This window comes from Lissotriton vulgaris, chromosome 5 (assembly GCF_964263255.1).
Source record: "Lissotriton vulgaris chromosome 5, aLisVul1.2, whole genome shotgun sequence".
In the NCBI taxonomy this organism is placed as follows: domain Eukaryota; kingdom Metazoa; phylum Chordata; class Amphibia; order Caudata; family Salamandridae; genus Lissotriton; species Lissotriton vulgaris.
In genome coordinates, this window is record NC_141693.1 from 1,464,061,716 (window position 1) to 1,464,087,746 (window position 26,031).

A 26,031-nucleotide genomic window follows, 5' to 3' on the forward strand; every position below is an offset into this window, starting at 1 on the left:
TTGGAAAACTCCTGAAAACTTGTCTTTTCCTCCTGTAATGCCTGTTGAGATACTGGTTACCTTCATAGCCTGCTCTGGCTAAAGATAAGAGATATTTTGCTTGAATGTGTGATTTACAAAAAGTAGACCATGACATTGTATCTACAACCCTGTAAATTCCAGTCTGGTGGTGCTTTGTAACCAGTGTCTATGGGAGGACCACAGGGTGTGACTGCTCCATTTTGAGGTATGAGGCCATGACATTTCATATCTTTGGAAATGTCCTATAACTAAAGATCACTTTTGTCCAAAAACCTTGTGGTACCTTGGCAACCACAAAGCAAGTAGATACAGTGTTTCCTTTGGGTAATTGGGTGTGTGGTAGGATTTGGAGTATTTGCAAGTATCAAGCATCAAGCACTACAGTACTGACCCTAGATACTCCGCAACCTACCTACAGTTTGCGTGTGAACTTTTAGGGACTCTGTTGCAGTGGTTTCCCTTAGAAGTGATGGGTTCTAACAAAGAAAATTAATATATATATATATATTCACCTGAGTGCCCCAGATCTGTAAGGACGCCACTCCACGTGGATAGATTCACATCTTTTATTTGCGCAGAAACACAGTCACAACCCTTCAATCTAAGTTCCCAACGCGTTTCGTTGCTTCCAGCAACTTCTTCATGGGAGGGGGGAGCTTGCAAAAACCAGGTGTGGTACTTCAATCTGCTTTAATTTGTCGCCTTTTCCCATAATGCAATCGTTTATAGTGAACTGAATGCTGGGTTTTGAAGTGCCAAATTTTTTTCCCTTCGAGTAGGGTCCGATTTTGCTGCCTAATTTCTTTACACCCCACTGTTTATTTAAAATTCATCTCCCGCCAGTGGCCTTCAAAGTTGATTGTGTGTTTCTCATTTTGGCAATATATATATATATATATATATATATATATATATATATATATATATATATATATATATATATATATATATATATATATATATATATATATATATATATATATATATATATATATATATATATAGTTGCACTATACATGGGAGGCAAAAAAACAGTATTTAACCAAATGCATGTACAGGGCAAGAGCATTAGGAGAGCCTACCACACAGAAACTGGGAGAATAATCACCTCCCTTGCCCCCCAAGAAACAGACATCTTAAGATGCCTCGCTGCTTGAGCAGAGTGCTTGTTGGTGCACCTTCGCCACTATACCTAGGAGTTTGTGTCTGAGGATGTGCTCATTACTGATGCAGCGCCTCTTGTTTTCATATAGCACTTGCTGCTAATTTATTGTGGTTTTGGTTTTATTATTGCCCAACTCAATGGTTGCCGTTTTAATACTACCGGAATGAGTAAAGGTTGCTCGCTCTTTCTGTTCACAAGTTGGTTCCAGCAGTGGTACCCGGACGTTAATACGTTCGAGAGGGATCAAATATGCCCACATTGGTTTCCTCGTGCCAGTATTGCTACATAGTGGTATTAAAATTAAATGTGCACTGTAGTAATAAATGTGTGAATGTGTATTTATTAGTACAGTTGCTCTACATACAATGTTATTCAACCCCATTTATTGCCATCGCCATGGCATAGACAAATGTACTAGAAATATATTATGTGAGTATATTTATTTATCATAGTGATGTATGCTTAATTTAGTTTAGTATACTGTGCTGCGATACTCTACAGTAGAGTATAATTCGGACCTACAGAACGAGAAAGCGTGTCCTGGAACGACGTCATGCCTGTGGGTGGCAGCCTGTCATAGATAAACTGCACCATTTCAGTGAACTGTGCGTTTCCAAAACACTTCTGCTCATGAAATAATAATAACAGCCAACTAAGTGATGTACTTTTACAGTATCGTAAAGGGCTCGAGTAGGGGCACCACGCGGGTGGACGGCGTCCCCCACTTATTTTACCGGGAGCTCGATAACTGGAGCAAATGGAGCCACACATTCACTCTTTGGCCTCTCTTGGCGAGATCGGAGCTCATTCAGAATGCTGCTCACGCGCTGGCTTCTCTTATGCAATCGCATCTAAGGGGTGAGCGAGGGGAGGCAATGAAGTCTGATGGTGCAAGCCCCCTTTCCTGACGTCACTCCCTGTTGTGACGTCAGCATCCCCCCCACTTCTTTTCTTAAGACTTGTGTCCTGCAATATTATAAGGCATTTTTGTTTAGGTTGAAAAAAACAGCATCTAAAACTCTAGAAGGTCTCGAGCCATTACATACCTCTGAGGGGTCGCATCTCGCGGCTCGGGGATCGGAGCAGCTGCAGGCCCTCCGACCAAGATCTGGACTTAGGAAAGTGCCGGAAAATGCTGCGAAATCTGCGGGTGACGATGCCAAAGCAGGCAGTGCCAGCATGCGGCTTCCTCCCCGTCATGCCAGCCACCTCGGCCTGGCCGGGCAAGTATTCTGGTGCTCCGGTACCCGGTGGAGAATCGGTCCTGACATAAGTGCTCCACAAGGCCAGTGCGGCGCCTGCATCGTGCCCAGCGTCAGGTGGTTTCACTGGTCCAAATCCAGGGACGGGCCCACTGGGTGCAACTTTGAGTCACTACTGCAGCATGGCACCGGGGCTTCGGCTGAGCTGGCTGCGGTGCCCTGGGCTCAGGGGCACCCGCACTCCACTCCCGATCTCACTGAGGCCTTCCCACCTGAGACCCAGCCGTCCATTCAAATATAAAATCATAAAAATACATCCTGCGCGGCAGCGCGCGGTCCGCATCACCCGCGAGACGAGGTGCTGCTCCGCCTGTGCGCGCGCCGTCGCCCGCGAGCGTCCTGCAGCCGCCGCGTGCAGCCAGCGTCCCAGCCTCGCTTTGCCGAGCCACGGGAAACTTTCTATTCCTGGGCCTTTTTGCACGATAAGATAAAACCCAACTGCGGCAGAGGAGGTAATTAAATCCGACGCTGTCGTCTCTCCCTCTCTCCTATGTTTTGTTTTTCCGGTGTCAGCCTCGAGGAAGGTTCTGTGCCTGGGCTTTCTCGATTTCAAATCGATGCATTGGCAGGAAAAAAAGAAGTATCTTGAAACAAAGCCAAGGTGAGGGTCGAAGGCGAGGAGGACTGGTTTGGAAGCCGAGGGGCCCAAACTCTTTCTGAGAGAGGCTCTTGCAATTCAAGCATCCAGGAGGACAAATGAAAAACCTTGACAATATGACCCCCACAGAGGACATACGATTTTGTGCACTATGTAGATGTCAGTGATTATTTTTAAAAGGATAACTGCAGGGCCCAACGTTTTTCGGTGCTATCAAATGTCAGGGTGTCATACACCAATCAATCAATCATTGCATTTATATAGCGCACTACTTACCCAGAGGGTCTTAAGGCGCCGAGTCCAGATTCCACCTCGTACCTCTTTTATTCACCACCAGAAAACCCCCTGCCACTTTATCTCACTCCTTCAGGTTCCCTTTCATCACTGCTTTCTTTCATTGTCATTGTTTATCCGTCTTTCTCTTCCTTTGCCTTCTGTGTACCCTTGTGTGCCCCACCTGCATGGTGGTCAGATGTGATAACTTCTCAATCGCCCCTATAGGAAGGAAGCATCGGCCAGATGTATCAAATGGTTCCTTGCTATAGGGAGCAAATGAGAAGTTATCACATCTGACCAAAATTACCCCAGTCTGGCTAAGCATGGCTTATATGAATAATGTATAAATCTTCACTTGCAAAGTGTGACCTTTTAATATTGATGGATTTGTCCCCGCCCCCAGCATCACACCCAACATTTATAAACCTAGAGCCATGCCCATGTCTCCTACCACGGCCCTACATACAATTCCAATATGCTCATAGGACACAGACTTGTCAGACTGCCGAGTTCCCTTTCCGCCAATTTGTGTCATTATCCAGAACTGTCTTTCTCCATACACATTTGGGTATCCACACACGTTATAAATTAAAATAGAAAAAAGAATAGAAATAGGGTCAGATCAGATGTACAAAAGGATTATGCAATTGCAAAAATTACAATTTCCAAATTGTTGAGTTTGTGACTACAAAATCCTATTTGTTATCTACATAACTCCTATTATGAGTTGGGCAAGTTTTTCCAACTCAGAAAATATGTTTTGCAACCTATACCAAACCACAAATGGAAAGGGGTGCTTCTAAGAATATGTGAGTCACTAGTGTATCAATTGTTTGCAACACCAATTCCAGTCACAAACCATTGACCAGTTAACTCCTAAAATGATATGGTAAGATAGGCTATTTATATTGCACACAGCTACTCCCAGGAATGTCCTGACGCGTACATAGCAGGGAGAGAATTAGACTTGCTCAAAGAACTAGCTTTTCAGTTTCTTCGTAACCAACACTAATTACTCATGGAGCATAGCTTCACCTGGAGCTGATTCCATGCTGACGCTACCAGAAATGTTAATGATGTACCACCTGATCTTTGACTCTGAACCTTTGGAATCGCTGCCAGGATTTTTTTGGTAGATCGTAAAAGTCTAGTAGGGATGTAGAAGCTAAATCTAGCTCTAAGGGATTCAGGTCCTGTCTGATACAAAGCATCATGTACCAATGTCAGAGCCTTAAATTTCTCTGATGGGCAGCCAGTGGAGTCTCCACAAATGTGAACTGATGTGAAGCCTTCTTGGCACGTTTAGCATGAGGCGAGCTGACGCATTCTGGATCACTTGCAGTTTGTCCATTAAGTACTCCGGAATGCCCAAGTACAGTGCATTGCCAGAGCCTATTCTAGATGTCATGTATGCCTGGATGATTGTTTTCTTCGCTGAGAAGGATAACTAGTGCAAACATTTCTTGCGGGATCTCATAATCATGAAGCATATGCCTACCAACCTTTTGACAGAGTATGCTCAATCATTACTAGTATACAAGAGACTGATCATGGAGGAAAAATGTAATTACTTCACAACTAAAATTCGAGAGGCCAAAAACACCATCAAGGTACTTTTCGCCACTGTAAAAAAACTTTCCGAAACTTCAGGAAAAGCCCCAGTGGGGAGTAGCCCCGAATTTTGCAATACTTTGGGAAATTTCTTTACTGATAAAGTTGCCTCAGTTTATGAAACTTTCAAAGACAACTACAACGCCCCCTCGATACAGGCAAGGCAAAAATTGGGGCTGTTACTAGTACAACCAATACAGGTTTTGTTTTCTCCCCCCTTCTTTAGATCAGATCATCCAGGTGGTGAAAAATACTAAATCGGAGCCCCTTTAGATCCATGCCCCCCTAAAGCAGAGCTTTCCAAACTATGTGTCCCAACACAGTACTATGTCGCCTGCAAATGGTGGGTGTGTCGCGGGATGACCCCAGTATTAAGGGCACTTTGCACATAACTGCTGCTAAGAGGCAATCCTTTGAAAAATAAATAAATAAATAAGAGTGTCTGGAGTCCGCTGCAGCAGGCAGACTCTGAGACACTCTGCTCTATGGGGGCCAGGCAATTCACAACAAAGCCTCATTAACAAGTAAATGGTCTTTTAAAGACTTGCAAAGTACTTGGGTGCGGCTGTTTGTGTGCCCAGGAAGCTGGGGTGAGGTGACAAAGGGTGACAGGCAGAGGGTGACAGGCAGAGGTTGACAGGCAGAGGGAGGGAGACAGAGGGAGAGAGAGGGAGGATGACAGAGAGAGAGGGAGACAGAGGGAAGAAGACAGAGGGAAGGAGACAGAGGGGGACAGACAGAGGGAGGGAGACAGACAGAGGGAGACAGAGATAGGGAAACCGTGGGAGACAGAGGGAGATGGGGAGGGAGTCCAGGGTAGACAGAGGGAGGGAGAGGGAGACAGACAGAGGGAGACAGAGGGAGACAGACAGAGGGAGGGAGACAGAGGGAGGGAGACAGAGGGAGGGAGACAAAGGGAGGGAGACAAAGGGAGGTAGACATAGAGAGGGAGACAGAGAGAGAGACAGAGAGAGAGAGAGAGAGAGAGAGACAGAGGGAGGAAGTCAGAGGGCGACAGACAGAGGGAGGAAGTCAGAGGGCGACAGACAGAGGGCGACAGACAGAGGGCGACATGCAGAGGGAGACAGGCAGAGGGAGGCAGGCAGAGGGAGACAGGCAGAGGGAGACAGACAGAGGGAGACAGGCAGAGGGAGAGAGGCAGAGGGAGACAGAGGGAGGAAGACAGAGGGAGACAGACAGACAGAGGGAGGCAGACAGGCAGAGAGAGGGAGACAGAGAGAGGGAGGAGAGCGACACCGGGATGGAGACAGACAATAATAATAATCCACATTTGTAAAGCGGACAATCACCCGTAAGGGTCTCTAGGCGCTGGGGGCCGTCTGGAAGATTAAGCAAGCTATTGCCCAGAGTCACATGGTGCTGGGCTAATCTGCCGCCGGTGCCAGGGATCGAACCGTGATCCCCAGATTCCAGAGTCAGTCGCCCTAGCCACGGCACCTCACCTCTCCCACAAGAGGGAGACAGACAGAGGGAGGGAGACAGACAGAGGCCAGCCTAGACCGGCCCAGCCTACCTCAACAGACGGCTCTTCTTCTACACCGCCAGCTACGCTCCGCCAACCTCTCACTCGCCACCATCCCGCGCATCCGAAGAACAACCACCGGCGGGAGATCCTTCTCCCACCTCGCCGCCAAGATATGGAACACCCTCCCACTGAGCCTACGACAGACCCAAGATCTGCTGACCTTCTGGAGGATACTAAAGACCTGGCTGTTCAATCAGTAGCGGCCCCCACCTCCCCGCCCCCAGCGCATTGAGACCCTCACAGTATGTAGTGCGCTTAACAAATGACTGATTGATTGATTGATTGAGGGAGACAGAGGGAGAGGGAGGGAGGGAGACAGAGGGAGAGAGAGAGGGGGGGAGGGAGACAGAGGCAGAGGGAAAGAGAGAGAGAGAGGGGGAGGGAGACAGAGAGAGGTAGACAGAGAGAGAGGGAGACAGACAGAGTGAGGGAGACCGCGACAGAGAGAGTTCGAGAGAGATAGAGAGAGGGAGGGAGACAGAGAGAGAGGGAGGGAGACAGAGACAGGCAGAGATAGAGATAGAGACAGACAGAGACAGGGACAGGGACAGACAGAAACAAATAGAGACAGGGACAGGGGCAGACAGACAGAGGCAGAGACAGACAGAGACGGAGAGGGAGACAGAGGGAGGGAGACAGGGACAGACAGGGACAGACAGGCAGATATTGGCAGAGACAGGGACAGACAGAGGCAGAGACCGAGACAGACAGAGACAGGGACAGGGACAGACAGAAACAAATAGAGACAGGGACAGGGGCAGACAGACAGAGGCAGAGACAGACAGAGACGGAGAGGGAGACAGAGGGAGGGAGACAGGGACAGACAGGGACAGACAGGCAGATATTGGCAGAGACAGGGACAGACAGAGGCAGAGACCGAGACAGACAGAGACAGAGAGGCATAGAGGGAGACAGAGAGGGAGAGGGAGACAGAGGGGGAGAGGGAGAGAGACCGACAAGAGGGGGCAGACAAGAGGGAGGGAGACAGAGGGAGAGAGAGAGAGGGAGGAAGAGAGAGGGAGGGAGACAGGGAGATGGAGAAAGAAAGAGAGAGGGGGAGGGAGACACAGAGAGAGAGAGGGAGACAGACAGAGTGAGTGAGACAGAGGGAGACCGCAAGAGAGAGAGAGTGGGAGAGAGATAGAGAGAGGGAGGGAGACAGAGGGAGGGAGACAGACAGAGAGGGAGGGAGACAGAGAGAGGGACGGAGACAGAGACAGACAGAGCTAGAGACAGAGAGAGACAGGGACAGACAGAGGCAAATAGAGGCAGGGACAGGGGCAGACAGACAGAGGCAGAGACAGACAAAGACGGAGAGGGAGACAGAGGGAGGGAGACAGGCACAAACAGAGACAGGGACAGACAGACAGATAGAGGCAGAGACTGAGACAGACAGAGACAGAGAGGGAGAGGGAGACGGAGAGAGAGTGAGGGAGACAGAGGGAGACATATGGAGAGAGAGCGAGGGAGAGGGTGACAGAGGAAGGGAGACAGAGAGAGGGGAACAGAGAGAGGGAGACAGAGGGAGGGAGGCAGAGAGAGACAGAGAGAGAGGGAGACAGAGGAATACAGACCGAGGGAGAGGGAGACAGTGGAGTAGAGGGAGAGGGAGACAGTGGAGTAGAGAGAGAGGGAGAGGGAGGGAGACAGAGGGAGGGAGACAGAGGAACGGAGATAGAGGGAGGGAAAAAGAGGGATGGGAACAGAGGGAGACAGACAGAGGGAGGACGGCGACAGAGGGAGGGATACAGAGGGAGGGAGAGAGAGGGAGGGAGAGAGAGAGCGAGAGACAGACAGAGTGAGTGAGTGAGAACCCCCTGAATCCCTTTAGGTGGTTCGGGCTCGCTTCCTACGCTCGCTTGCTACACTGCTTTACAGTGTGTCACAAACATGAAAAGTTTGGAAAGCTGTGCTCTAAAGTCAACCACATGTGCCAGGAAATTGCTAGAGAACAACTAACTATATTATTCACCAAGATAATTCAATCGGGCATCTTCCCAGACACTTGGAAAAAACCTCAGTACTGCAGCTGCTGAAGGAACGTAATCTAGACCCAAAGGAGCCTAGTAGCCATCGTCCAATTTCAAGGATTCCCTTTCCATCAAAGGTGTTAGAGAAGCTGTTTAATATCCAGCTCACAGAATTTATTACCAAAGAGAACCTTCTGGGCCATGCACAATACGGCTTCAGGGAGGGTCACGTAACAAAGACAGCGCTGGTCATTGCAGCAGAGGTACTCAGGATAATCCTTGATGCAGGGGGGAAGGCCGCATTGATCTTGTTAGATCTTTCGGCGGCCTTCGACACCGTTAATCATGAGATTTTAGCCAGTAGACTAGCAGAGATGCAGCTCAATGAATCCTCATTAACGCTTCTGTCTGCATACTTAGCAGACAGAACCTTCTTGGTGGAACTGGGAGACGCTGCTTCTAAGTCATTCAAACTGCCCTGTGGTGTACCACAGGGGTCTTCACTTAGCCCCACCCTATTTAATTTATATGTGGCGCCATTGACCTCTATTATCAGACAGTGTGAGTTTTCTGCTGTCTTGTATGATGACAATACACAGGTGGTGGTGTTGGTCTCATATAATATGGAAGAGACAGCTGACTGTTTCAATCACTGCATGATGCAGGTGAATGAATGAATGCAGGCTAACTGCCTAAAGCTAAACGGTGAAAAAACAGAAGTTATGCTGTTAGGACCGAACCCTTCCTTTTGGTCGCCGAGATGGTGGCCTGATAGTCTGGGCAACTGTCCAACTCCTGTCTCTAAGGTTAAGAACCTGGGGTTTGTCTTTCACGATAAGCTTACATTTAATGCTCAGATCAATAAGCTAACTTCTACCTTTTGGCTCATCATAAAAATGATTAGGAACATTCGCCCTTCATCCCTCGTGAGGCACTGAAGACACTAGTCACAGCTCTAGCCCTTTACAGACTGGACTATGGCAATGCCCTTTATGTAGGAATGCAATCGCTACTGCTACTGAACCTGCAGAGATTGCAGAATGCAGCAGCAAGATTGATACTTTACATCCTCAGACATGAGCCGTTCACCCACAGACTGGAAGCCCTACACTGGCTCTCAGTGGCCAAAAGGATCATTTTTAAATCTCAATGTCTGGCCTTTAAAACATTAACGGGCATTGGCCCGCAGTTTTTGAAGACGCATTTGAAATGGTATACACCAGGTCAGAGCCTAAGATCAGCTCACTCTAAACTGCTACAAACACCCAAGTTCAAGCAAGTTCGGTGGGGAGGAAGAAGTTTCCTAGTGGGAACAATTACAATCTGGAACATCCTCCCGATCCCTATCATGATCAGTATGTCACTTATAACATTTAGGAGAGCTTTCTAGACCTGGCTCTTCATAAATAGACATGGCGCATAATTTGCTTTAAAAAGATCCTGTCCTACTGTCCCTAGCGCCAAGACACCCCTGGGCATTCGTGCGTTGTATAAATTATAAAATCAAATCAAATCTTTTTCCAGGAGAAAAGCAGCTGTGTGTCATCCACAGAGAACATCACTTTCGCTCCAGGTTCTTCTGCTAGAAATGCGAGGGAATTGAGATATAAATTGAAGAGTGTTGGACTCGAAGCTGAGCCCTGGGGGACTCCTGCATCCACTTCTTGTGTACTGGCCAAGCAGAGAGCAATCCAAACTTGCTGGCTTTTATCCGCTAAAATGAGATGATGCTCCAATGGCCTTGAGACTGTCAAGCAGCAGCGTGTGGGGTACCATACCAATGGCCGCCGATAGGTCCAGCAGGATCAATACAGCCACTCCCCCCCCCCCCCATCTAGGGTTCCTTTAAGATATTCTGATACCTCAACCAGTATGGTTTCTGTGATATAGCAGGCTCTGGTGCCTGATTGACTTGGATGAAGTAATTTATTTCCTTTCAAGAATTTTGACAGTTGTATAGTCACGAGCCTCTCTAGGATTTAGATAAGGCTGTTAGCAATGAGATAAGCCTATAGTTGGCCAGGATGGCAGGGTCCTCTGCTGGCATTTTTATAATTGGAAGGGTATTCGCCTGCTTCTATGCACTAGAGACTGCAGTTGGCCTTATTGAGGTATTAGAATCCAGTTTGCCACCGGATTGATAGTATCCGCCCCAATGCCAAAAGTTTAAGGCAGCATGGGTCTTTAGGGGAGACAGTTTTAAGAGCCCTCAAACGGGATAGTTTCAAAGATATTCAGATTTTTCCCGGCCATTGGAATCTTCCTAGTATGCTGTATGATCTCGGAGTCTACCTCTGGTAGCCGACCTAATACTAGGGTGGCTTGAATACTTTAAATCTTGTTAGTAAAAGAGCTTGCCAGCTTTTCACACCAGACGACCGAGGCTGTCTGAGAATAAGTGCAAGACAATGGGTGAAAAACTTATTTTCTATAGAGTAAATCTCTTTTGATCTGTTTCCTGCCTTTCCTATGCGCTCCTCGAAGTAAGCTTGTTTAGCTTTAATCACAGACAAGTAGTATACCTTTTGTACTAGTTTGAAGGTCTCTTTTTCAGCTGAGTTATAACCCTTCCTCCATTTACGTTCTAGTGCCTTGCCGAGTTTTTTCTTTATTTTGAGGGCCGCCTAGAACCATGTACTGGAAGGTGTTTTTCTGTGTAATCTACTCCGAAGAACAGGAGCCAGTTCTGCAGCATTTCTAATCCAGTTATCATAATTCATGACATCCTCATTCAATATGCCTGATAAATCTGGATGTGTTGTTTTAGGACATTCGAAAATTCCAGCGAATCTATTTTATTAAAAGCTTACCCATCACGGGTCAGACCACTCAGGGATGATCCTATTTTACTGGCCGTTGCCAGGAAAAACTGCTTAAATGGTGATCCGACCAAGACAGTGGTTGTGGATCCTCTATCTGTATTACCACATTGGAGCAAACTTGGTCCACTGTGTGACTTCCTAGATGTGTTGGTTTCTCCACATATAGATTTAAATTGAGCATGTTTGTTATTTCTGTAAAAACCAAGGCTTCCGAATTGTTTGGTTTGTCTAGATATAGGTTAAAATCTCCTAAGATCATGAAGTGCGCATATTTTAGGGCTAAATGTGTGATGGCTTTATCAAGTGATTTCAGGAAAGAGCCAGCTGGACCCGGTGGCCTATAGGTTAGAACTCGGGCTACTGAGTGTTGGTGTGATCGGGAAATACAAAAACCCATGGCTTCTGCGTCCAACAAGTCATCAACCTCTATGTCTTGAAACCCCATTCTTCTCTGAGGATAACTGCTAGTCCACCTCTCCTTCGCCAATCTTTTTTATACATTTTGAAGCCCATAGTTATGTTGTTGGCAATGATGGGGGTTCAATTCGTCTGATTGCCAGGTTTCTGTCATACATAGGAAATCGAGGCTACTTTCCTCTAAGAGGTCGTAGATATTGTTGGCGTGTTTTTACATTGAGCGTGCATTAATCAGTGCAGCATGCACTGGGATAACATCTCTCTTACAGAGTACCCCTATGTTTTCCACTGCCACACGTGTGATGAAAGTCACAGTCTGGGCAACTGACATTTAACTCCCATAAAGGGGCCCTAGGCTATGTTTGGCATTTGGCGGTCGGCGCGAGACCCAGCAGTGCAGCTCTACTGTATCTAATACAGATATTACCAACCGAGTGCTTGCTGGCAGCATGGCTGGCGCCACCCGCTTTCCAGACGCAAATGGGCGCAGACGGGCTTGCCTTTGGCGCGCCATTGGCATGCCCGCTATGTGCGTCCACTGCATGTCCGCGCAGCGTATCTGCTTTTGAGCATAAGCCCCATTGACCACTAGAGCACGCATAACCAGAAAATGGCGTCTCTAGTGGTCCGACCAGAAGGCTCCTTTCTCCTCCATGCCTGTGAAGCACAACACCCCCCTCACGAAGCCCTGAACTAAAAAACAGCGATAAGTACAATTAACATTTTACACATTTAAAAGAGTAAAAAATGTTAAACTGACAAACATATTTCTAATTTAAAAGCAGTAAAGTGCAATGTGCAGATCCAAAAAAAGCCATGCTAAGACATGGACTGACCTTCTACTGTTGCGACCGTGCATCGTGTCTGCTTTTGAGCATAAGCCACAGCGACCACTAGAGCATGCACAACCAAAAAAAAAAAGAGCGCCTAGTTGTCCGACAGGAAGGCTCCTTTCTCCTCCCTTCCTATGAAGCGCAACTTCCCCTTCACGAAGTCCGAAATAAAGGGCAGTGGTAAGTACAATTATAATTTTACACACTTAAAAGATTCAAACATTTTTAACTGACAAACCAATTTCTAATTTAAAAACAGTAAAGTGCAATGAGCAGATTCAAAAACCGCAGCTCTAAGACACGGACTGACCATCTATTGACGCGTCCACGCAGCGTGTCTGCTTTTGAGCATGAGGTCGGGCAACCACTAGGGCACGCACAACCACAACAAGCATTTACAATGCAACGGTCTCGCCTTTGCAAAAGTTAGAGCTATTGGCATTGTAATGACAACATTTTTATTTATGTGTTGGCTTTGAAAACAGATAAATAAATGGCATTGTCATTTACAATGCTAGTAGCCTAATCTCTCGCAAATGCGACACCTATTGCATTTGCACCCACACACACACAGAGCCACACAAACACAGAGCCACACAAAACCGGATCACAAGCAGGCAACAGAGGCACACAAAACCGGGTCACAGGCAGGCAACAGAGGCACAAGCAGTGTCTCCTAAATCCTTCCCTTCCCTTGCCCAGCCTGATGGAAGTGCTGTGCTAAGCGTCCATAGATACCAAGGACAACTAAATCTGTAGGAGTAAACAAGTCATGTCTCAAACGACTAACTATACAGAACCTACTTAGAAAATAAATTATATTCTGCATGATTTATATGACAAACTTGTCATGAACTGGTGGAGCACAGGTATAGTTTGAGCTCCTTGACCTACCGTACAATATGAAAACTAAAGATTGGGGGGCGTTCTTTGCTTACAAGTAGGCGAGATTAAATAGTAAACCAAACTGATTTAAAGGAGAATATCACACGCATGGATAAGCATATTGCAGTAAGACAAAACAGCCTTAAAGTGGTTACCCAAGAAACAATTCCAAAAATTAACACACCCATTTCAAGTTATGGACATCTCACACGGCTCGTATTCCTAGCAGCTCGATAGTGAATATCATGAAGCTCCCTTCTTAGTACCAGCAACACAACAAAATACATCATACACCGTAAAGGTCTCAATCCCAACAGATAAAAGTACCTAATTTCACAAACAAGAGATAAAGTACAGAAATATGAGATCCAACCTTATCTTAAGGCTGAATGAAGAACGGACACCACCGCCTTGTAATTCTGAGGGTTCGCCATTCCGATTATGCAAAGGATGTGCAAGATCGATCATCTGACGCATTCACTAGATGTCAATTCGCAAAATGCTTCAAGCTGAGATGTTATAAGTCTCAAATAAAGATACATATCGTGTGCATTGCATGACACTGGTTCTTACCTTCTACTGTAACAACAAAAACACATCACCTGGTGACGCGGGCTTTCAACTGAATACAACCGTTCCTAGATTTGGGGGCAATCGATGGCTGGTAAGAGGGTCAGGGAAGGCGAAACCAATGGCTAGAAACCGTAGTGCTATTCCTGGAAAAATATCAAGAACCAAACAAAACAGGGGCACCTGAAACCGTTTGAGCAGCTTGTTTGAATTGGACATAATTAAAATCGGGGATGATGAAATAACTTTTTATGTAGAGAATCCTAATTAATTTACCTAAACAGTTTAGGAATATGTGATTGAAACGAAGGCACTTTGCCGAAGAAACTAAGGTCTGGGTGCAAATCAATTAAAATTAACGGACGCCCCAGGGTCCAATTAATGTAGTCTGAGGATGTCATGATCGCGGGGTTCGCGAACTACATTTCCCGGCATGCTCCGGGATAGAACTACCGTTCCCGAGATCGTTCGCGACGCGCTGCATTCTCGCGATGAACTTCTTAAGGAGAATGGCGGCCGGGAATCGGTGTTGGGAATTCCTGTCCTGTTGCAAGTTTCTGATGTGGATTACTTCGGTCCTGGTGCGGTAAGGGTGCTTGCACCGCTGTTCTTCGCAGCACCGCTGTTTGCTGCCTTTTGGTTCCTGTTTGGCTTAGGAGGTTCGGTGATAACGTTTTGCTCGTGTTACCGGAACTATTGCTTTGGGTGTTACTTGGATTTGTCTCGGTTGGCATTTTCGGCCAACAGTGGTGGTTCTTTTAGGTGCTATCAGGCATTGGATAGCATCCCTTGCTGTACTGGTTTCTTTACTGTGTTTTGGATGAAAACCTTAGACCCAGCTAAGAAGTATTAGTTGGTGTTGTGAACTTCAGGAGTTCCACTGGAGCTTTGTGGGTGGCATATAAACTGTGTGGAAAGGCTATTTGCTTAACCTTGTTTTAGGTGTTAACTGTGTATTTGACTCTTCTATTAACAGGGGTACTGGAGGTGTGGGCTACACTCTTCCCCTGTGAGGTTTAGTGGAGTCAATACTTAGGTATGTTACTCTGTCATGTATAGTGGGTTTTGTTTATGAACGCTGGATCTTCTTTCACAAGTATTTCACATGTGTTCTTGTATTTTGTACATTACTGTAGTTACACTGTATCAACCCCTACGTTGCCTCTACACATCCTCAAGGCTTTATTCTTCTTTTACAGGTATAACCCTTTATAGTATTTTTCGGAGCATTGTGATGTTTAAAGTATAGGAATCTAGTCTTAGGCGTATGTTCTGTTTATGTCTTTCAGATCTCCCTCCATGCTGTCCCCTTCCTTTCCTTCCCTGGTCTTTTTTATTATCCCCTCACTTAATCCTGTCAACGCTCTGTGCCATTACGGCTATTCAGGCATTGGCTCAATTTAGAGGTGGGCTTACCAATCAACAAACCGATCCTGAGGACTGAAACGTAACAGTGGAAATAGTTGCCATTTTACAGGCATAAAAAGATTTGAAGTGTTCAGAAGCAAACAGAGTTAAATAACATTAATAAGAGCCAATTGCCAATACTACAAACTGTAGTTTGAGAGGGTGTAATAACACCTCCTCCTCATTTCCCTCCAATCCTATGGCACAACAGAGTATGTCCCTGCAAGCTAACTCACACACGGTCGCCTTAAACAGAGCTGTTTTATCTCGCGTGTACCCACAATAATACCACAGTGTCTCCTACTAGCCTGAAGGTATCCCCACTTTCCTACGCCACAGGGCCTAATACCCCAAAACCCGCGAAGATTCTATTTGCCCTTGATCAAGTAGCAACGTCGGGGCCGAGCCGCGCCCCACCTGGAGCCGAGGGAAGCGCCCTCCCTCCTCCTCAAAATAACCCGTCCCTGGCTGGTCCGCCGCTTTCTGCTTTCCTCTGAGGCTGCCGGGCTCCCCCCTTCATCCCCGGAATGCCCGGACAAGAAACGCGCCACACAATATAGCCGCCTCCTCCACCTACACTGAGAGCAACTGTCCCCACCCGAAGCCGGACCGTAATTGGCTGACTAATACCTCGTGGGGTGTTCACACGGGACTTGTAGTCCGTCTGCCTGCAAAGTCACAAATCGAAAGACGTCTTTTACGGATCCCTCCACAGCCTTTCTCGTTATTAAAAAAACGTCAGGGGGGGTTGCGGGGCTGCGGGGGAGAGCGGACACGTCCATCCCGGCACAGACACATATGTAATGACAAAAACATGCCGGAAAAAAAAAAATACAGCCCACCGCTGCATGACGTACGAAAAAGGGGCAGAGCTGGAAAAAACAGCGGAACGCCCACGAATCTGCTCCAACATTTACTGGCACATCTCTCTTCCAGTGGCTAGCCTTCATTTATGGAGTTAGCCATTGGAAGAGAGAGGCGGGTTAAAGCCACATACTAAAGATCAAAATATTTCGCCTGCGCGACACTGCTGCGCAGTGAACGCCAGGCGAAACCTAAAAATGGGGTCTCTAGTTGTCCGACTGGAAGGCTCCTTCTCGTCCCTTCCTGTGAAGCACAGCTTCCCCCTCCTGAAGCCCCAAACTAAAAAGCAGCGGTAAGTACAATTCAAGTTTACACATTTAAAAGATTTCAAAATGTTAAACTGAAATCAATTTCTAATTTAAAAGCAGTAAATTGCAATGCGCAAATCTAAAAAATGCCATGCTAAGACACGGATCGACCTTCTACTGAAAGTAGTTGGTAACTGATTCACAAAGGGAATTTGGGCATTGGGTTTCACAAAAGGGAATTTTGTTGTTGTTGTTTTAAACAGCTCTGGTTCCTTTAACCACTTGCGTGCATTGGACGGCCCCCAGCCGCCCGAACTCCGCCCACGCAATAAAACGCCCACACTGCACGAAAATTCACGGAGCGAGGAAAGGGTTAAAGTACTTGGCCTGCTTTTAAAAAAAAGTTTCTCATTTGGGAATGCAAACACAGGGATGGTGGTCTGCTAACCCTTGCAGCCAGTCACTGGGGATTGCAAATTACGACCTGACTAATGAATATCAATTAGCTAGGTTGGCTTTATGAACCCCTGTAAATGGGGATTTTGTGAACCGACCAAATAGTATATAGGTCAGTTCACAAAATCCGATTCCATTCACAAAAGGTCAGTGGGCAATTTGCAACAAGCTTTTGCAAATGGAACTGTAGTACCTCAGCCCCTAATCTCTTGCACTAAACAATCTTCTGCAATTGGAATGGCAAGTCCCCTAGGGGTGACATCTGCCCCCCTGTCTCACATTGCATGAAAACCCACCTGTGTGGCTGGGGCTCGACCTTTCTCCAACCAGTACTCATCTAAACACAATTATCCTCTCCCTGATGAACCAGGTAGCCTCCATTGTATAGTCTCCAATATGCTTACCTGAATGTGCACGCGACCTTCGGCTAGCAGCGCAGGATGAGGGACCCGCTGGACCTCCACTCACGGAGAGAGTCCTATGCCTTCTGCTCAGTGTAGATCGTGCTCCTGCACAGTCGGACTGCGCACTCAGTGCGGAAACGCTTTCAGAGACTACGCCACCTCTGCTTTGAGAACTAATGGCATTTCAAGCTTATTGTCCACCCATGCATGTGGAGGTATGTGGCAGGCACGACTGCAGAGCACAATGTGCAGATACAAAAGCACTACAGAAAAAGGTCTGGGCGAATTTGTTCTGTTCTGAGAAACACCCACATCCAGTATGAGTCATCAATAATTATAAGGCTGTAAATAGCTCTTTTCAGCCAAACTAAATCAAAGAGAGAGCAAGCTAGCAATCAAAGTATTGGCAAATGTGCCCTATACATGAGCGCATGCATACACAAACACATGCTATCTTTGTAGAGTTTTAATATGTGTATGTGTATGTGTATGTGTATGTATATGTATATGTATATGTATATGTATATATATATATATATATATATATATATATATATATATATATATATAATATCTATGCAGTAGATATTCTGTATACAAATAAAATATATAAATCTCTGAACCCCACAACAAAATCATGCTTTTTTATTTTGGGCATGAGTACCTGTCCTTCAGAGAACCCCTACATTGTCCCTGGGGCAGAGCACCTTCCTTTTCAGACTTTAGTACCTGGCAGCCTGCAATCGCAATCATGTAGATAATCTGGATTCCTGACCCGTCCAATGGTCTGTCGGTCTTGTTTTGTGAAGGTAGAAAATGTTCCCTCACCTAATTGGACTTGTTGATATTTTATATTTGAATCTTCAAACTCCCTTCATATTTAGGCATTCGGACTGTCCGCAAATTAACACTCAAAACATATATATCATTTAACTCTTTAAAGTCCAGCAAATACCTCAACAGCTTCTGAATAAATATACACCAAACCACAAAACATCCAATTCTGTGTAAATGTCCAATGCTAACTTTCATGTATGAAACATACCTATAGGAGCACAACATTCTTTATGCTTTAATTTTTCTCTTGTTGGAACCGGCAGTGTCTGGTTAGCTGAAGGGATGCTCCTAGTCAGGCAGAACCTACTGCTCCCGTCAAGGGCAGCTGATTACGCTCATCGTACAACCCGCGCTCACCCTTGGGTAGCTTGGCACTGAGCAGTCAGGCTTATATCAAAGGAAATGTGTAAAGCAAAGGCACAGCAGGAACACAAGATAAATACACTGAGTGTCACAAAGGAGGCTTCACACAGGATGTATGTAAACATTTTTATATTCAACACACATATTCAATCATTGTAACATGAACATCATATACTGTTGGACATAAGACACATTTGGAAATATAACTAGAAGTACTAGGCCCACTCACATTGTTAGGATATCAATAGTATGCACACTGTCGACAATTCCTAATCTAAATCACCCCCATAGAGAGAGAGCACCCTTATGTGGGGCACAATATCAAAAATGTGTACATACATGAAAATTGAACACTTTTTAGCAGCACCGCGGGTCGGATCCACCCGGGTAAACGCAATGTCAAATGCATTGTGCTTTTGGCATAAAATCAACATATAGCGTGAGATCGACAGCCAGTCTTCTGAATCCCAGGTGGTCACTCAGATTCACTCTGCACTGTTACACGGCACAACAGGTATCAGCCACTCTGTACGGCATGCTCTTATACACACATACGCACACAGCATCCTAATGTGGTGCCACTTGTACCAAGTAGGTCAATGGATCGCACCCTACAGACTCCGTGGCCCCAGCCTTCTTCCACCCTCTAGTTCACCTCAATGGTCCTATACCACCAGATGCAAGAAAACCACCACCGCCTACCGGACACTGGCCGCACACAGACGAAATCACACTTAGTCTGGGTCCTTGGAAGGCAGGTGGGAATATGTAGCAGTTTTAATTAGGAGGTAGATGTAAACAAGGGGAGTTCAGCAGCGACTCTGGAAGTTCACCCACAGGTCTCAAAACACCATGGAGTCTCGCAATCTATTGACCTGTTTCCGGACTGTCTCGAAAGTGTCCCTTTAACCCAGTCAATCTCTCTCGCTACTAATGTCTTTGGGAAAAGTCAAGTGTGGAGAGGGCAGTTGGTCCGCCGTGATGAGGGTCAACAAGGGAACAACCAATGAATAGGGAGTAACGCAAGTGAGCCTCTCATTGGGATGAGGCCTTCCAAATAGTACGCGAAGATCAGGGTTGTGCCCAGACAATCTGGGTTCAGCGTCTGGTGCGTGATAGCATGAGTCATGACAGCTACTTTAGATTTCAATTCTGTACCTCCGTGGAAATGATGCACAGTGACCGATACACATCGAGATGGGTTGCACCAGGCAATTCCGATCAAAGACACAGTGAAGAATGCAATTGCTTACTTCCCAGGAAATGAGGAACAGCGTCTGATTCACGATGATACGGTTGCACCAGACAAGTCCGGTCACACAGGCACAAGTTCAGAAGAGCCACATGAGGTAGAATGCTGCACTACTATGAGTGCACCCCCACCTCCAAAGGGCACTCCCTGTGAATTAAACACCACATGCAATGAGCAGGCAGTTGGCGTGTCGCACGAGAGAGATGCATCACAATAGATGAAGTGGGCCAAGCGGGTCCTGCAACCAGTGAATCCATTTATCACCACTAGACGCTTATGAGTGTCAAGGGTCCTGAAGTACAGGAACCACACGCCTTAGATGCAGGCAAGATTTCTGGGGCTCCGCACTAAACACTTAGTATTAGATACAGATACAAGTATTAGTTCCACACTCACACCACGCTAGCAGTTGGATTTCAGTAGCTGAGGTGGGCCCTTTAGAGGTCACCGCTCTCCAGATGTTACAGGCAGATGGTGTACGTCCCTCGTGGGAGATCTTTGATGCCCCTGAGATCTATGGGAGAACAGAAGGCCCGCAGTCGGACACTTGGAGAGCTCACTTCAGCGCGCCACACTTCTGCAGGTCCGCAGCCCAGGCCAACCACTATTTGGCCAGTTATCCTCTATGTGTACAACAGAGTCCTCTGGGAATGCCCACCATATAGTCTGGGTTCTCTAGTACCATATCCTCACCTTTTGCTGAAGGATGGCACCTATAATTATACTATCGTATGTCTTTGAAGTTTGGGGTGGTTTAGGACATTTGAACCACAGGTGCCTCCCCTAAATTTTAGACCTGTCTGCCATGGGGCAATGAAAGGCAGATCTTAATCTTTAGTGGGCCCATAGTCGGGCCCTAGAAGCTAAGTGTTAAATGCTCTATTTTCAATCTATCCCATTCGGTCCTCAAATGGCAGTGGTCTGCTGTTCCCGTGGAATGCACATAGAGTATGGCTGTCGCTTGGGGAATGCACAGATGTGCTCCCCGACCCCTAGTGTCCACTGGAGTCAGGCAGCATGGTATTTGAGACTCGTAGAGCATAGAAATGTCCATATTTTACAAGTGACATTTCTAAGGGAGTTATGCCAAAAACCCAGTTACCAGTGGAATGGGTTTGGCAATGCAAATCCATTGATAGGAAACATCATGAGGCTGCTTCGCTGCAATCCACTATTGTATCCCAAAGCAATGTCAACCACTTATTTTACCATGTTAACCTATGGAATGAGCAGGTTTTCTAGGTAGTGAAAACATACGACCCTGTCCGGGCCAGTCAGAAATGTGTTGACCCCTTACTGTGGCGATTGCGCACACCCGGCCTGCATCGGCAGACCGGACACCATGCCACTAGCACCATGGATGCAAGCATTTGGACACAGGCCTGCCATGGCAAGCCTATCCTGGATGTCAGAGCACTGGGGATGCAGGTATGGGCTCACCAGCCCGTGTTTTGCAGGCCGGGCACCTATCCCAATTGCCATGGTGCCAGGGTGCATACTTCAGCCTGTACTGGCAGGCTGGACACGGATTCAAAACAGCTCAAGGGCCAGTGCGCACCCCTCGGTCTGCGAAAGCAGACCAGCCTCTGTTTCGGAACAACAAGTCAGCATCTCTCCCTAAACTGCGTAGGAAGGTGCACGCACTTCCCCACTGCCTTGTCAATAAGGATGTGCTCATGTCCCTATGGCCACACAAGAGAATCTGCAACCAGAGACGTTTTGAGGCATGGGCAAAGCCAGCTCTGTTCTGCAGAGAATCTTGCACTGATTACCTTCTTAAACAATCCTTAAACAGATTGCTTAAAAAAAGTTTTCCTTGAATTTTATTTTGTGGGTGATGTGCGAGATTCTATTACAGACATTTTGCAGAGAAATCGTGTGTTTATGTTTCATTCAACATCAATAAAAAAGTTTCTTTTAGATCAAAACTGGACCTCACATGTGATAAACGGGAGGGTGTCACAGAGAGTAATTGCAGTATTAGTGAGCTGCTGCTACTGTGCTACAATATTGAAAAAATACTGTGTCTGTGCACTGTCAGTGACCTGGTCAAAGAGTGCATGAAATAGCTGAACCTGGATCAGAAATTTCAATCTGTTCCAAACAGGGGTCCCCAAAATATGTTAGACCCAGGGCCCCAAAGATCCATAAAATGTCCCTGTCAGCAACACCCCAGGAGTAGCCCATTGGAATATCCGAACTCCAAGGCAGGTGAAGCCCCATTTGGAGGGGAGGGCAGGGGGGGGGGGTCCTTACGTACCCACCATCACACCTGGCACCTGCCAGGGCTTTCCTAGGGGGGTGCCCTCATGGTTTGGGACAACCCACTCAGAGATGTCTGAGGTGGAAGTGATGCCAACCAGGCCTGCCATTGCAGACCTGATACAGAGTTGACATGATATCCGGTGGGTGGCATACTCAGTGCTACATCCCACTACTAGCCAGTGCCGTGCCTGCCCCGGGTATGTGGTGTAGCTGTTTACAGGACGCACAGAGGTACAACACCTAACCCCAAGCGTACGCACACCAGGCCCTATGCGGGCGATGGGGTTGTGCACATCTTCCCTCTGCAGTACAGTGGGAAGATGCCCAGATTCCTAAGGTCAAGCAGAAAGAGTCAGCAAAGACTGGAGTAAAAAGCTAAAAGTTTTGGGGTAAATTCCTCCAGGAAAGGTTCGTCCAACATCCCTCCTGGGGCAGAACTGCATGAAACTCAACATAGTGTTACTTAGCTGTTTGCGCTAGTAACTAAACTTGCTGCACATTTGTCAAACTGGTTATTAACAAAAATGCTTTTTCAAAGGAAAGTGGCCTTCACCATAAATACACTGTTACTGTTACCAACCACGCAATAGAGAAAGGATACATAGTTTGTAACCATGCAATATTGTCTTTGAAGGGTTCTGGAAACATGATCAACCATCAGGCAGAAAGAAGGCAGAGAGGTTAATGTGAACTGATCTCAGAATAGTACCATATCATTCTACAAGTTTCTCCTTGCATAGTTATTACATGGTAATTTAGATACATGTAGCGCAAAAATCTGCTTTTTTCAAACAAGTATTTTGTTTTTTAAAAGAGCAAGTTAAATACTGGCCTGTTTAGCTATCTGCAGTAAATGGAAGTGATGCACGATTCATTAAGAAGCTAAGAAGCTGAGGTTTTGAGATTTATGAATCTACTGCCTGCAAGTTTCAAATAACAGTGAGTCCTGATTTTGTTAATTTTATTTTTCTTTACAGCACAACCAAGACCCTCAACAAGTGGGCTTTGCATGTTGGTGTTTTCCACAGTGCAATACAGTGGAATTAAATACACAAATCTAAGAAAACTGCATGAATATTACAAGCAGCAAGAAAGATCAGGCAGCAGCCACATACATACTTTACAGATATATTTCAAGATTTTAGGAGCAGTTTCCAAAAAGATGCATTTGCTCTAAAGCACAGATTACAAGTAGGGTGGCAAAGACTTCCCATGTGGAATTCTTTTCTGCACAATTATAGGAGGGCCAGGGTTCCCATGACCGGATTTCCCAGATGCAGGAATATTGGACCCGATTTTGCAATCAGGAAATTCCAGTCAGTAAATTTGTTTCACTGTAAGGGCTGCACCCCACACTACTTTCCCTGCCTCTGCCTGACCCTCAGCCAGTCCTCGGGTGCAGCAAGTAATGCCCCACCATGACAGGCAACATACTCTTCTACCCTGCACCCTTCCTTGCACTGTCTACATTGAAGACGTTAAGCATTTGTTAAGAGCATGTTAAACACCACAGAAATAGTAATTCCAATAATCACATCTGGGAGAAGATATCTGTCACTTGGTATGAATCTTACAGGTAGATTCATACAGCCGAAATCAGCTCGCAAAGGGCCAGATTCTGAGAATCTAGCCCTTTGCGAGCGCTATTTTTGCATTTGGAATTCATCATCCCAAATGCAAAAATCGCAAATCTAGAAAATCGCTAAATTGCGATTATTTGCATTTAAGGAATCTCAATTTGAAATTCCTTAAATGCAGTTCATGAACCATTTAAAAATTGCGAATTCGCAATCTGGGGCCGGTATTTACCGCGAAGTCTAACTACGTCGTAAATAGCAAAAACTTTGAAAAATGCACTAAAGTGCATTTTTCAAAGTTTCATGTTGCGCACACACATGCCTAAGGGCATGTGTGTGCACAACATATGTGCACACATCAATTTCAGGGGTGCAACAGGGTGTCCTTTGGACACCCCTGCACCCTTGAAATCGCAATCTCAATTTGCGAATCACTAATTGTGATTAGCAAATTGAGAATATCTTCCCATTCATTCCTATGGGCCTCAAGGCCCATAGGAATGAATGGGGAGATATTCCTTAATTGCAACTCGCAATTTGCGAGTCGCAATTAAGGAATTATTAGAAATCTCTATTTTTTAAGTGATTTCTTGATGAATAGCATTTTGCTATTCCTTAATAGCGAATCGGTATTTTTCGTTATTAAGGAATCACAAAATGTGTTCTTGATGAATCTGGGGGTTAGATCCTTGTGGTGTGTTTTTGCTGTTGAATAGCTTTGTTGCAATGTCACTTGGGGTCTATGACCGTAGGGGACTTATTAATCAAAGGTGGGATCACAGCCAACGTCTATGTTGCTCGACAGACATTATCTTTAACTTCTTCATTGCTGTAACAAACGTCAAGGGGCAGTCGGGAAGGGGAATGGAACGAGAAAAAAAAGATATTTCATACCCACTTAACTCATACTCTTCTAACGACAAACATTCAATAGGTGTATGGAGCAGCATTACAGTACTGTGCCAGGTTGTCTGCCCTGTGAAACACACTCTCAGGTGAAAATATCAGTTTATTCATGTGCAAACGCTTGAAAAGATGGCGCCGACGGTGTCTTTACATAATTGACTACCGATGGTCCACAAGGATAAATACACTGACACAACACGAACTGGTAAGCCACTGAAGATGTGTTGGAAATCTGTGGAATGCTTCCAGCGCGTCACCAGGCCTGCATCCAACTATTTCAACCAGGCCTACTAAACATTCTAAAAATACTTCAGAAAATGTTGACCTCGAAGCCAAAGCGATTTCACAACTCTTAACTATGTGCATAACGACCTTTAAAGCACACACAACGGTGGAATAATGTTGGCATTCTCCCGAGACAATGTGACTGGAATATCTTTCCCAGTCCTAGTCCTACGCATGTTTTTGCACTGTGTGATGCTGAGAGAAGAAACCTGCACTACTGCGGAGGATCCTTTCACACCGGTTCTCTCTACATAGCAACTTTTACAACTGGTTTAGCACAGATGTGCTCAGAAGCAACCACCAAAATGTACTAAATGTGCAGAATAACTAACCACTGGGTGCATACTAAATAGATGGGGGCCAGCCACGAAACAATAGGAAGAACTCAGCCAGAGCCAAGTCTAAGGTCTGTCTTGGTCTCACAAATCAAACACAAGCCAAGCCAAGCCATAGGAAGATTTGTCATGTAAATCACATGGGCGCATCCTGCAAAATAAGATAAAGACTCTTCAAACTTAAAAAAATATTTCTTCTGCATTTGTATTTCACTTTAATCCATTAGCTTATATGACCACATTGAGCGACATTCGAGAATATCTATGTGATGGTGCAGTGAGTGAACCACGAAAGGTATAACCAATGTTGTTCTTATATGTGAGGAAAACAAAAAAGTGATGGGTGCAATGTTTGAATGAATCTCAGTCAATGGTTTTCCTGCCACTGTGCCACCTCAGATAGAAACCACCCATATGCAAATCAGCCTTGGTCTAACTCCATCAGGAACAATCCAGATGAATTTCTAGGTCAAGACCCCTCTGAATCAGAACTTAAACAACCTTAAACTGGCTTTGCCCTACTGGGGCCTCGTCATTAAGATTCATCTTGAGTTCTGTAACACAGCGAGCATGGGACCCACGTCTTGGCATGCTCATCAGTCATCACACTTAGAGCATCACACTGAGCAAATCCAAATGATTAGTGGATGGAATGCTTGAATGTACCCCTCCCCTCCACCCCATTACAGGGCTTGCATGGGTGCACATAGCGTCACTAAGAAGATAAACATCAGTGATACAACACCTCATCTTACCTATGAGTGGGTGCCGGCAGCAGAATGTGTAAACGAAGGCATGTTTTCCAATGTTACCGCTAGTGGGCAGTGTAATATCACAAGTGCTCTCATAACACTGC

At 46.0% G+C, this 26,031-nt stretch overlaps 1 protein-coding gene across 2 annotated transcripts in view; it reads right to left on the reverse strand.

Moving 5' to 3' along the window:
* RASSF5 (Ras association domain family member 5) overlaps positions 1–26,031 on the reverse strand; it is a 448,324-nt gene that overhangs the window by 332,009 nt on the left and 90,284 nt on the right. Inside the window, exon 1 of one of the 2 annotated variants that reach the window (XM_086923414.1) lies at positions 2,233–2,484. The exons of the other annotated variant lie outside the window; for it this stretch is intronic. Coding sequence (XP_086779540.1) covers positions 2,233–2,386 — 154 coding nt within the window. The 5' untranslated portion in view covers positions 2,387–2,484. Of the gene's footprint in view, positions 1–2,232; positions 2,485–26,031 lie in introns of those variants that run through there. 2 annotated transcript variants of the gene reach the window in all.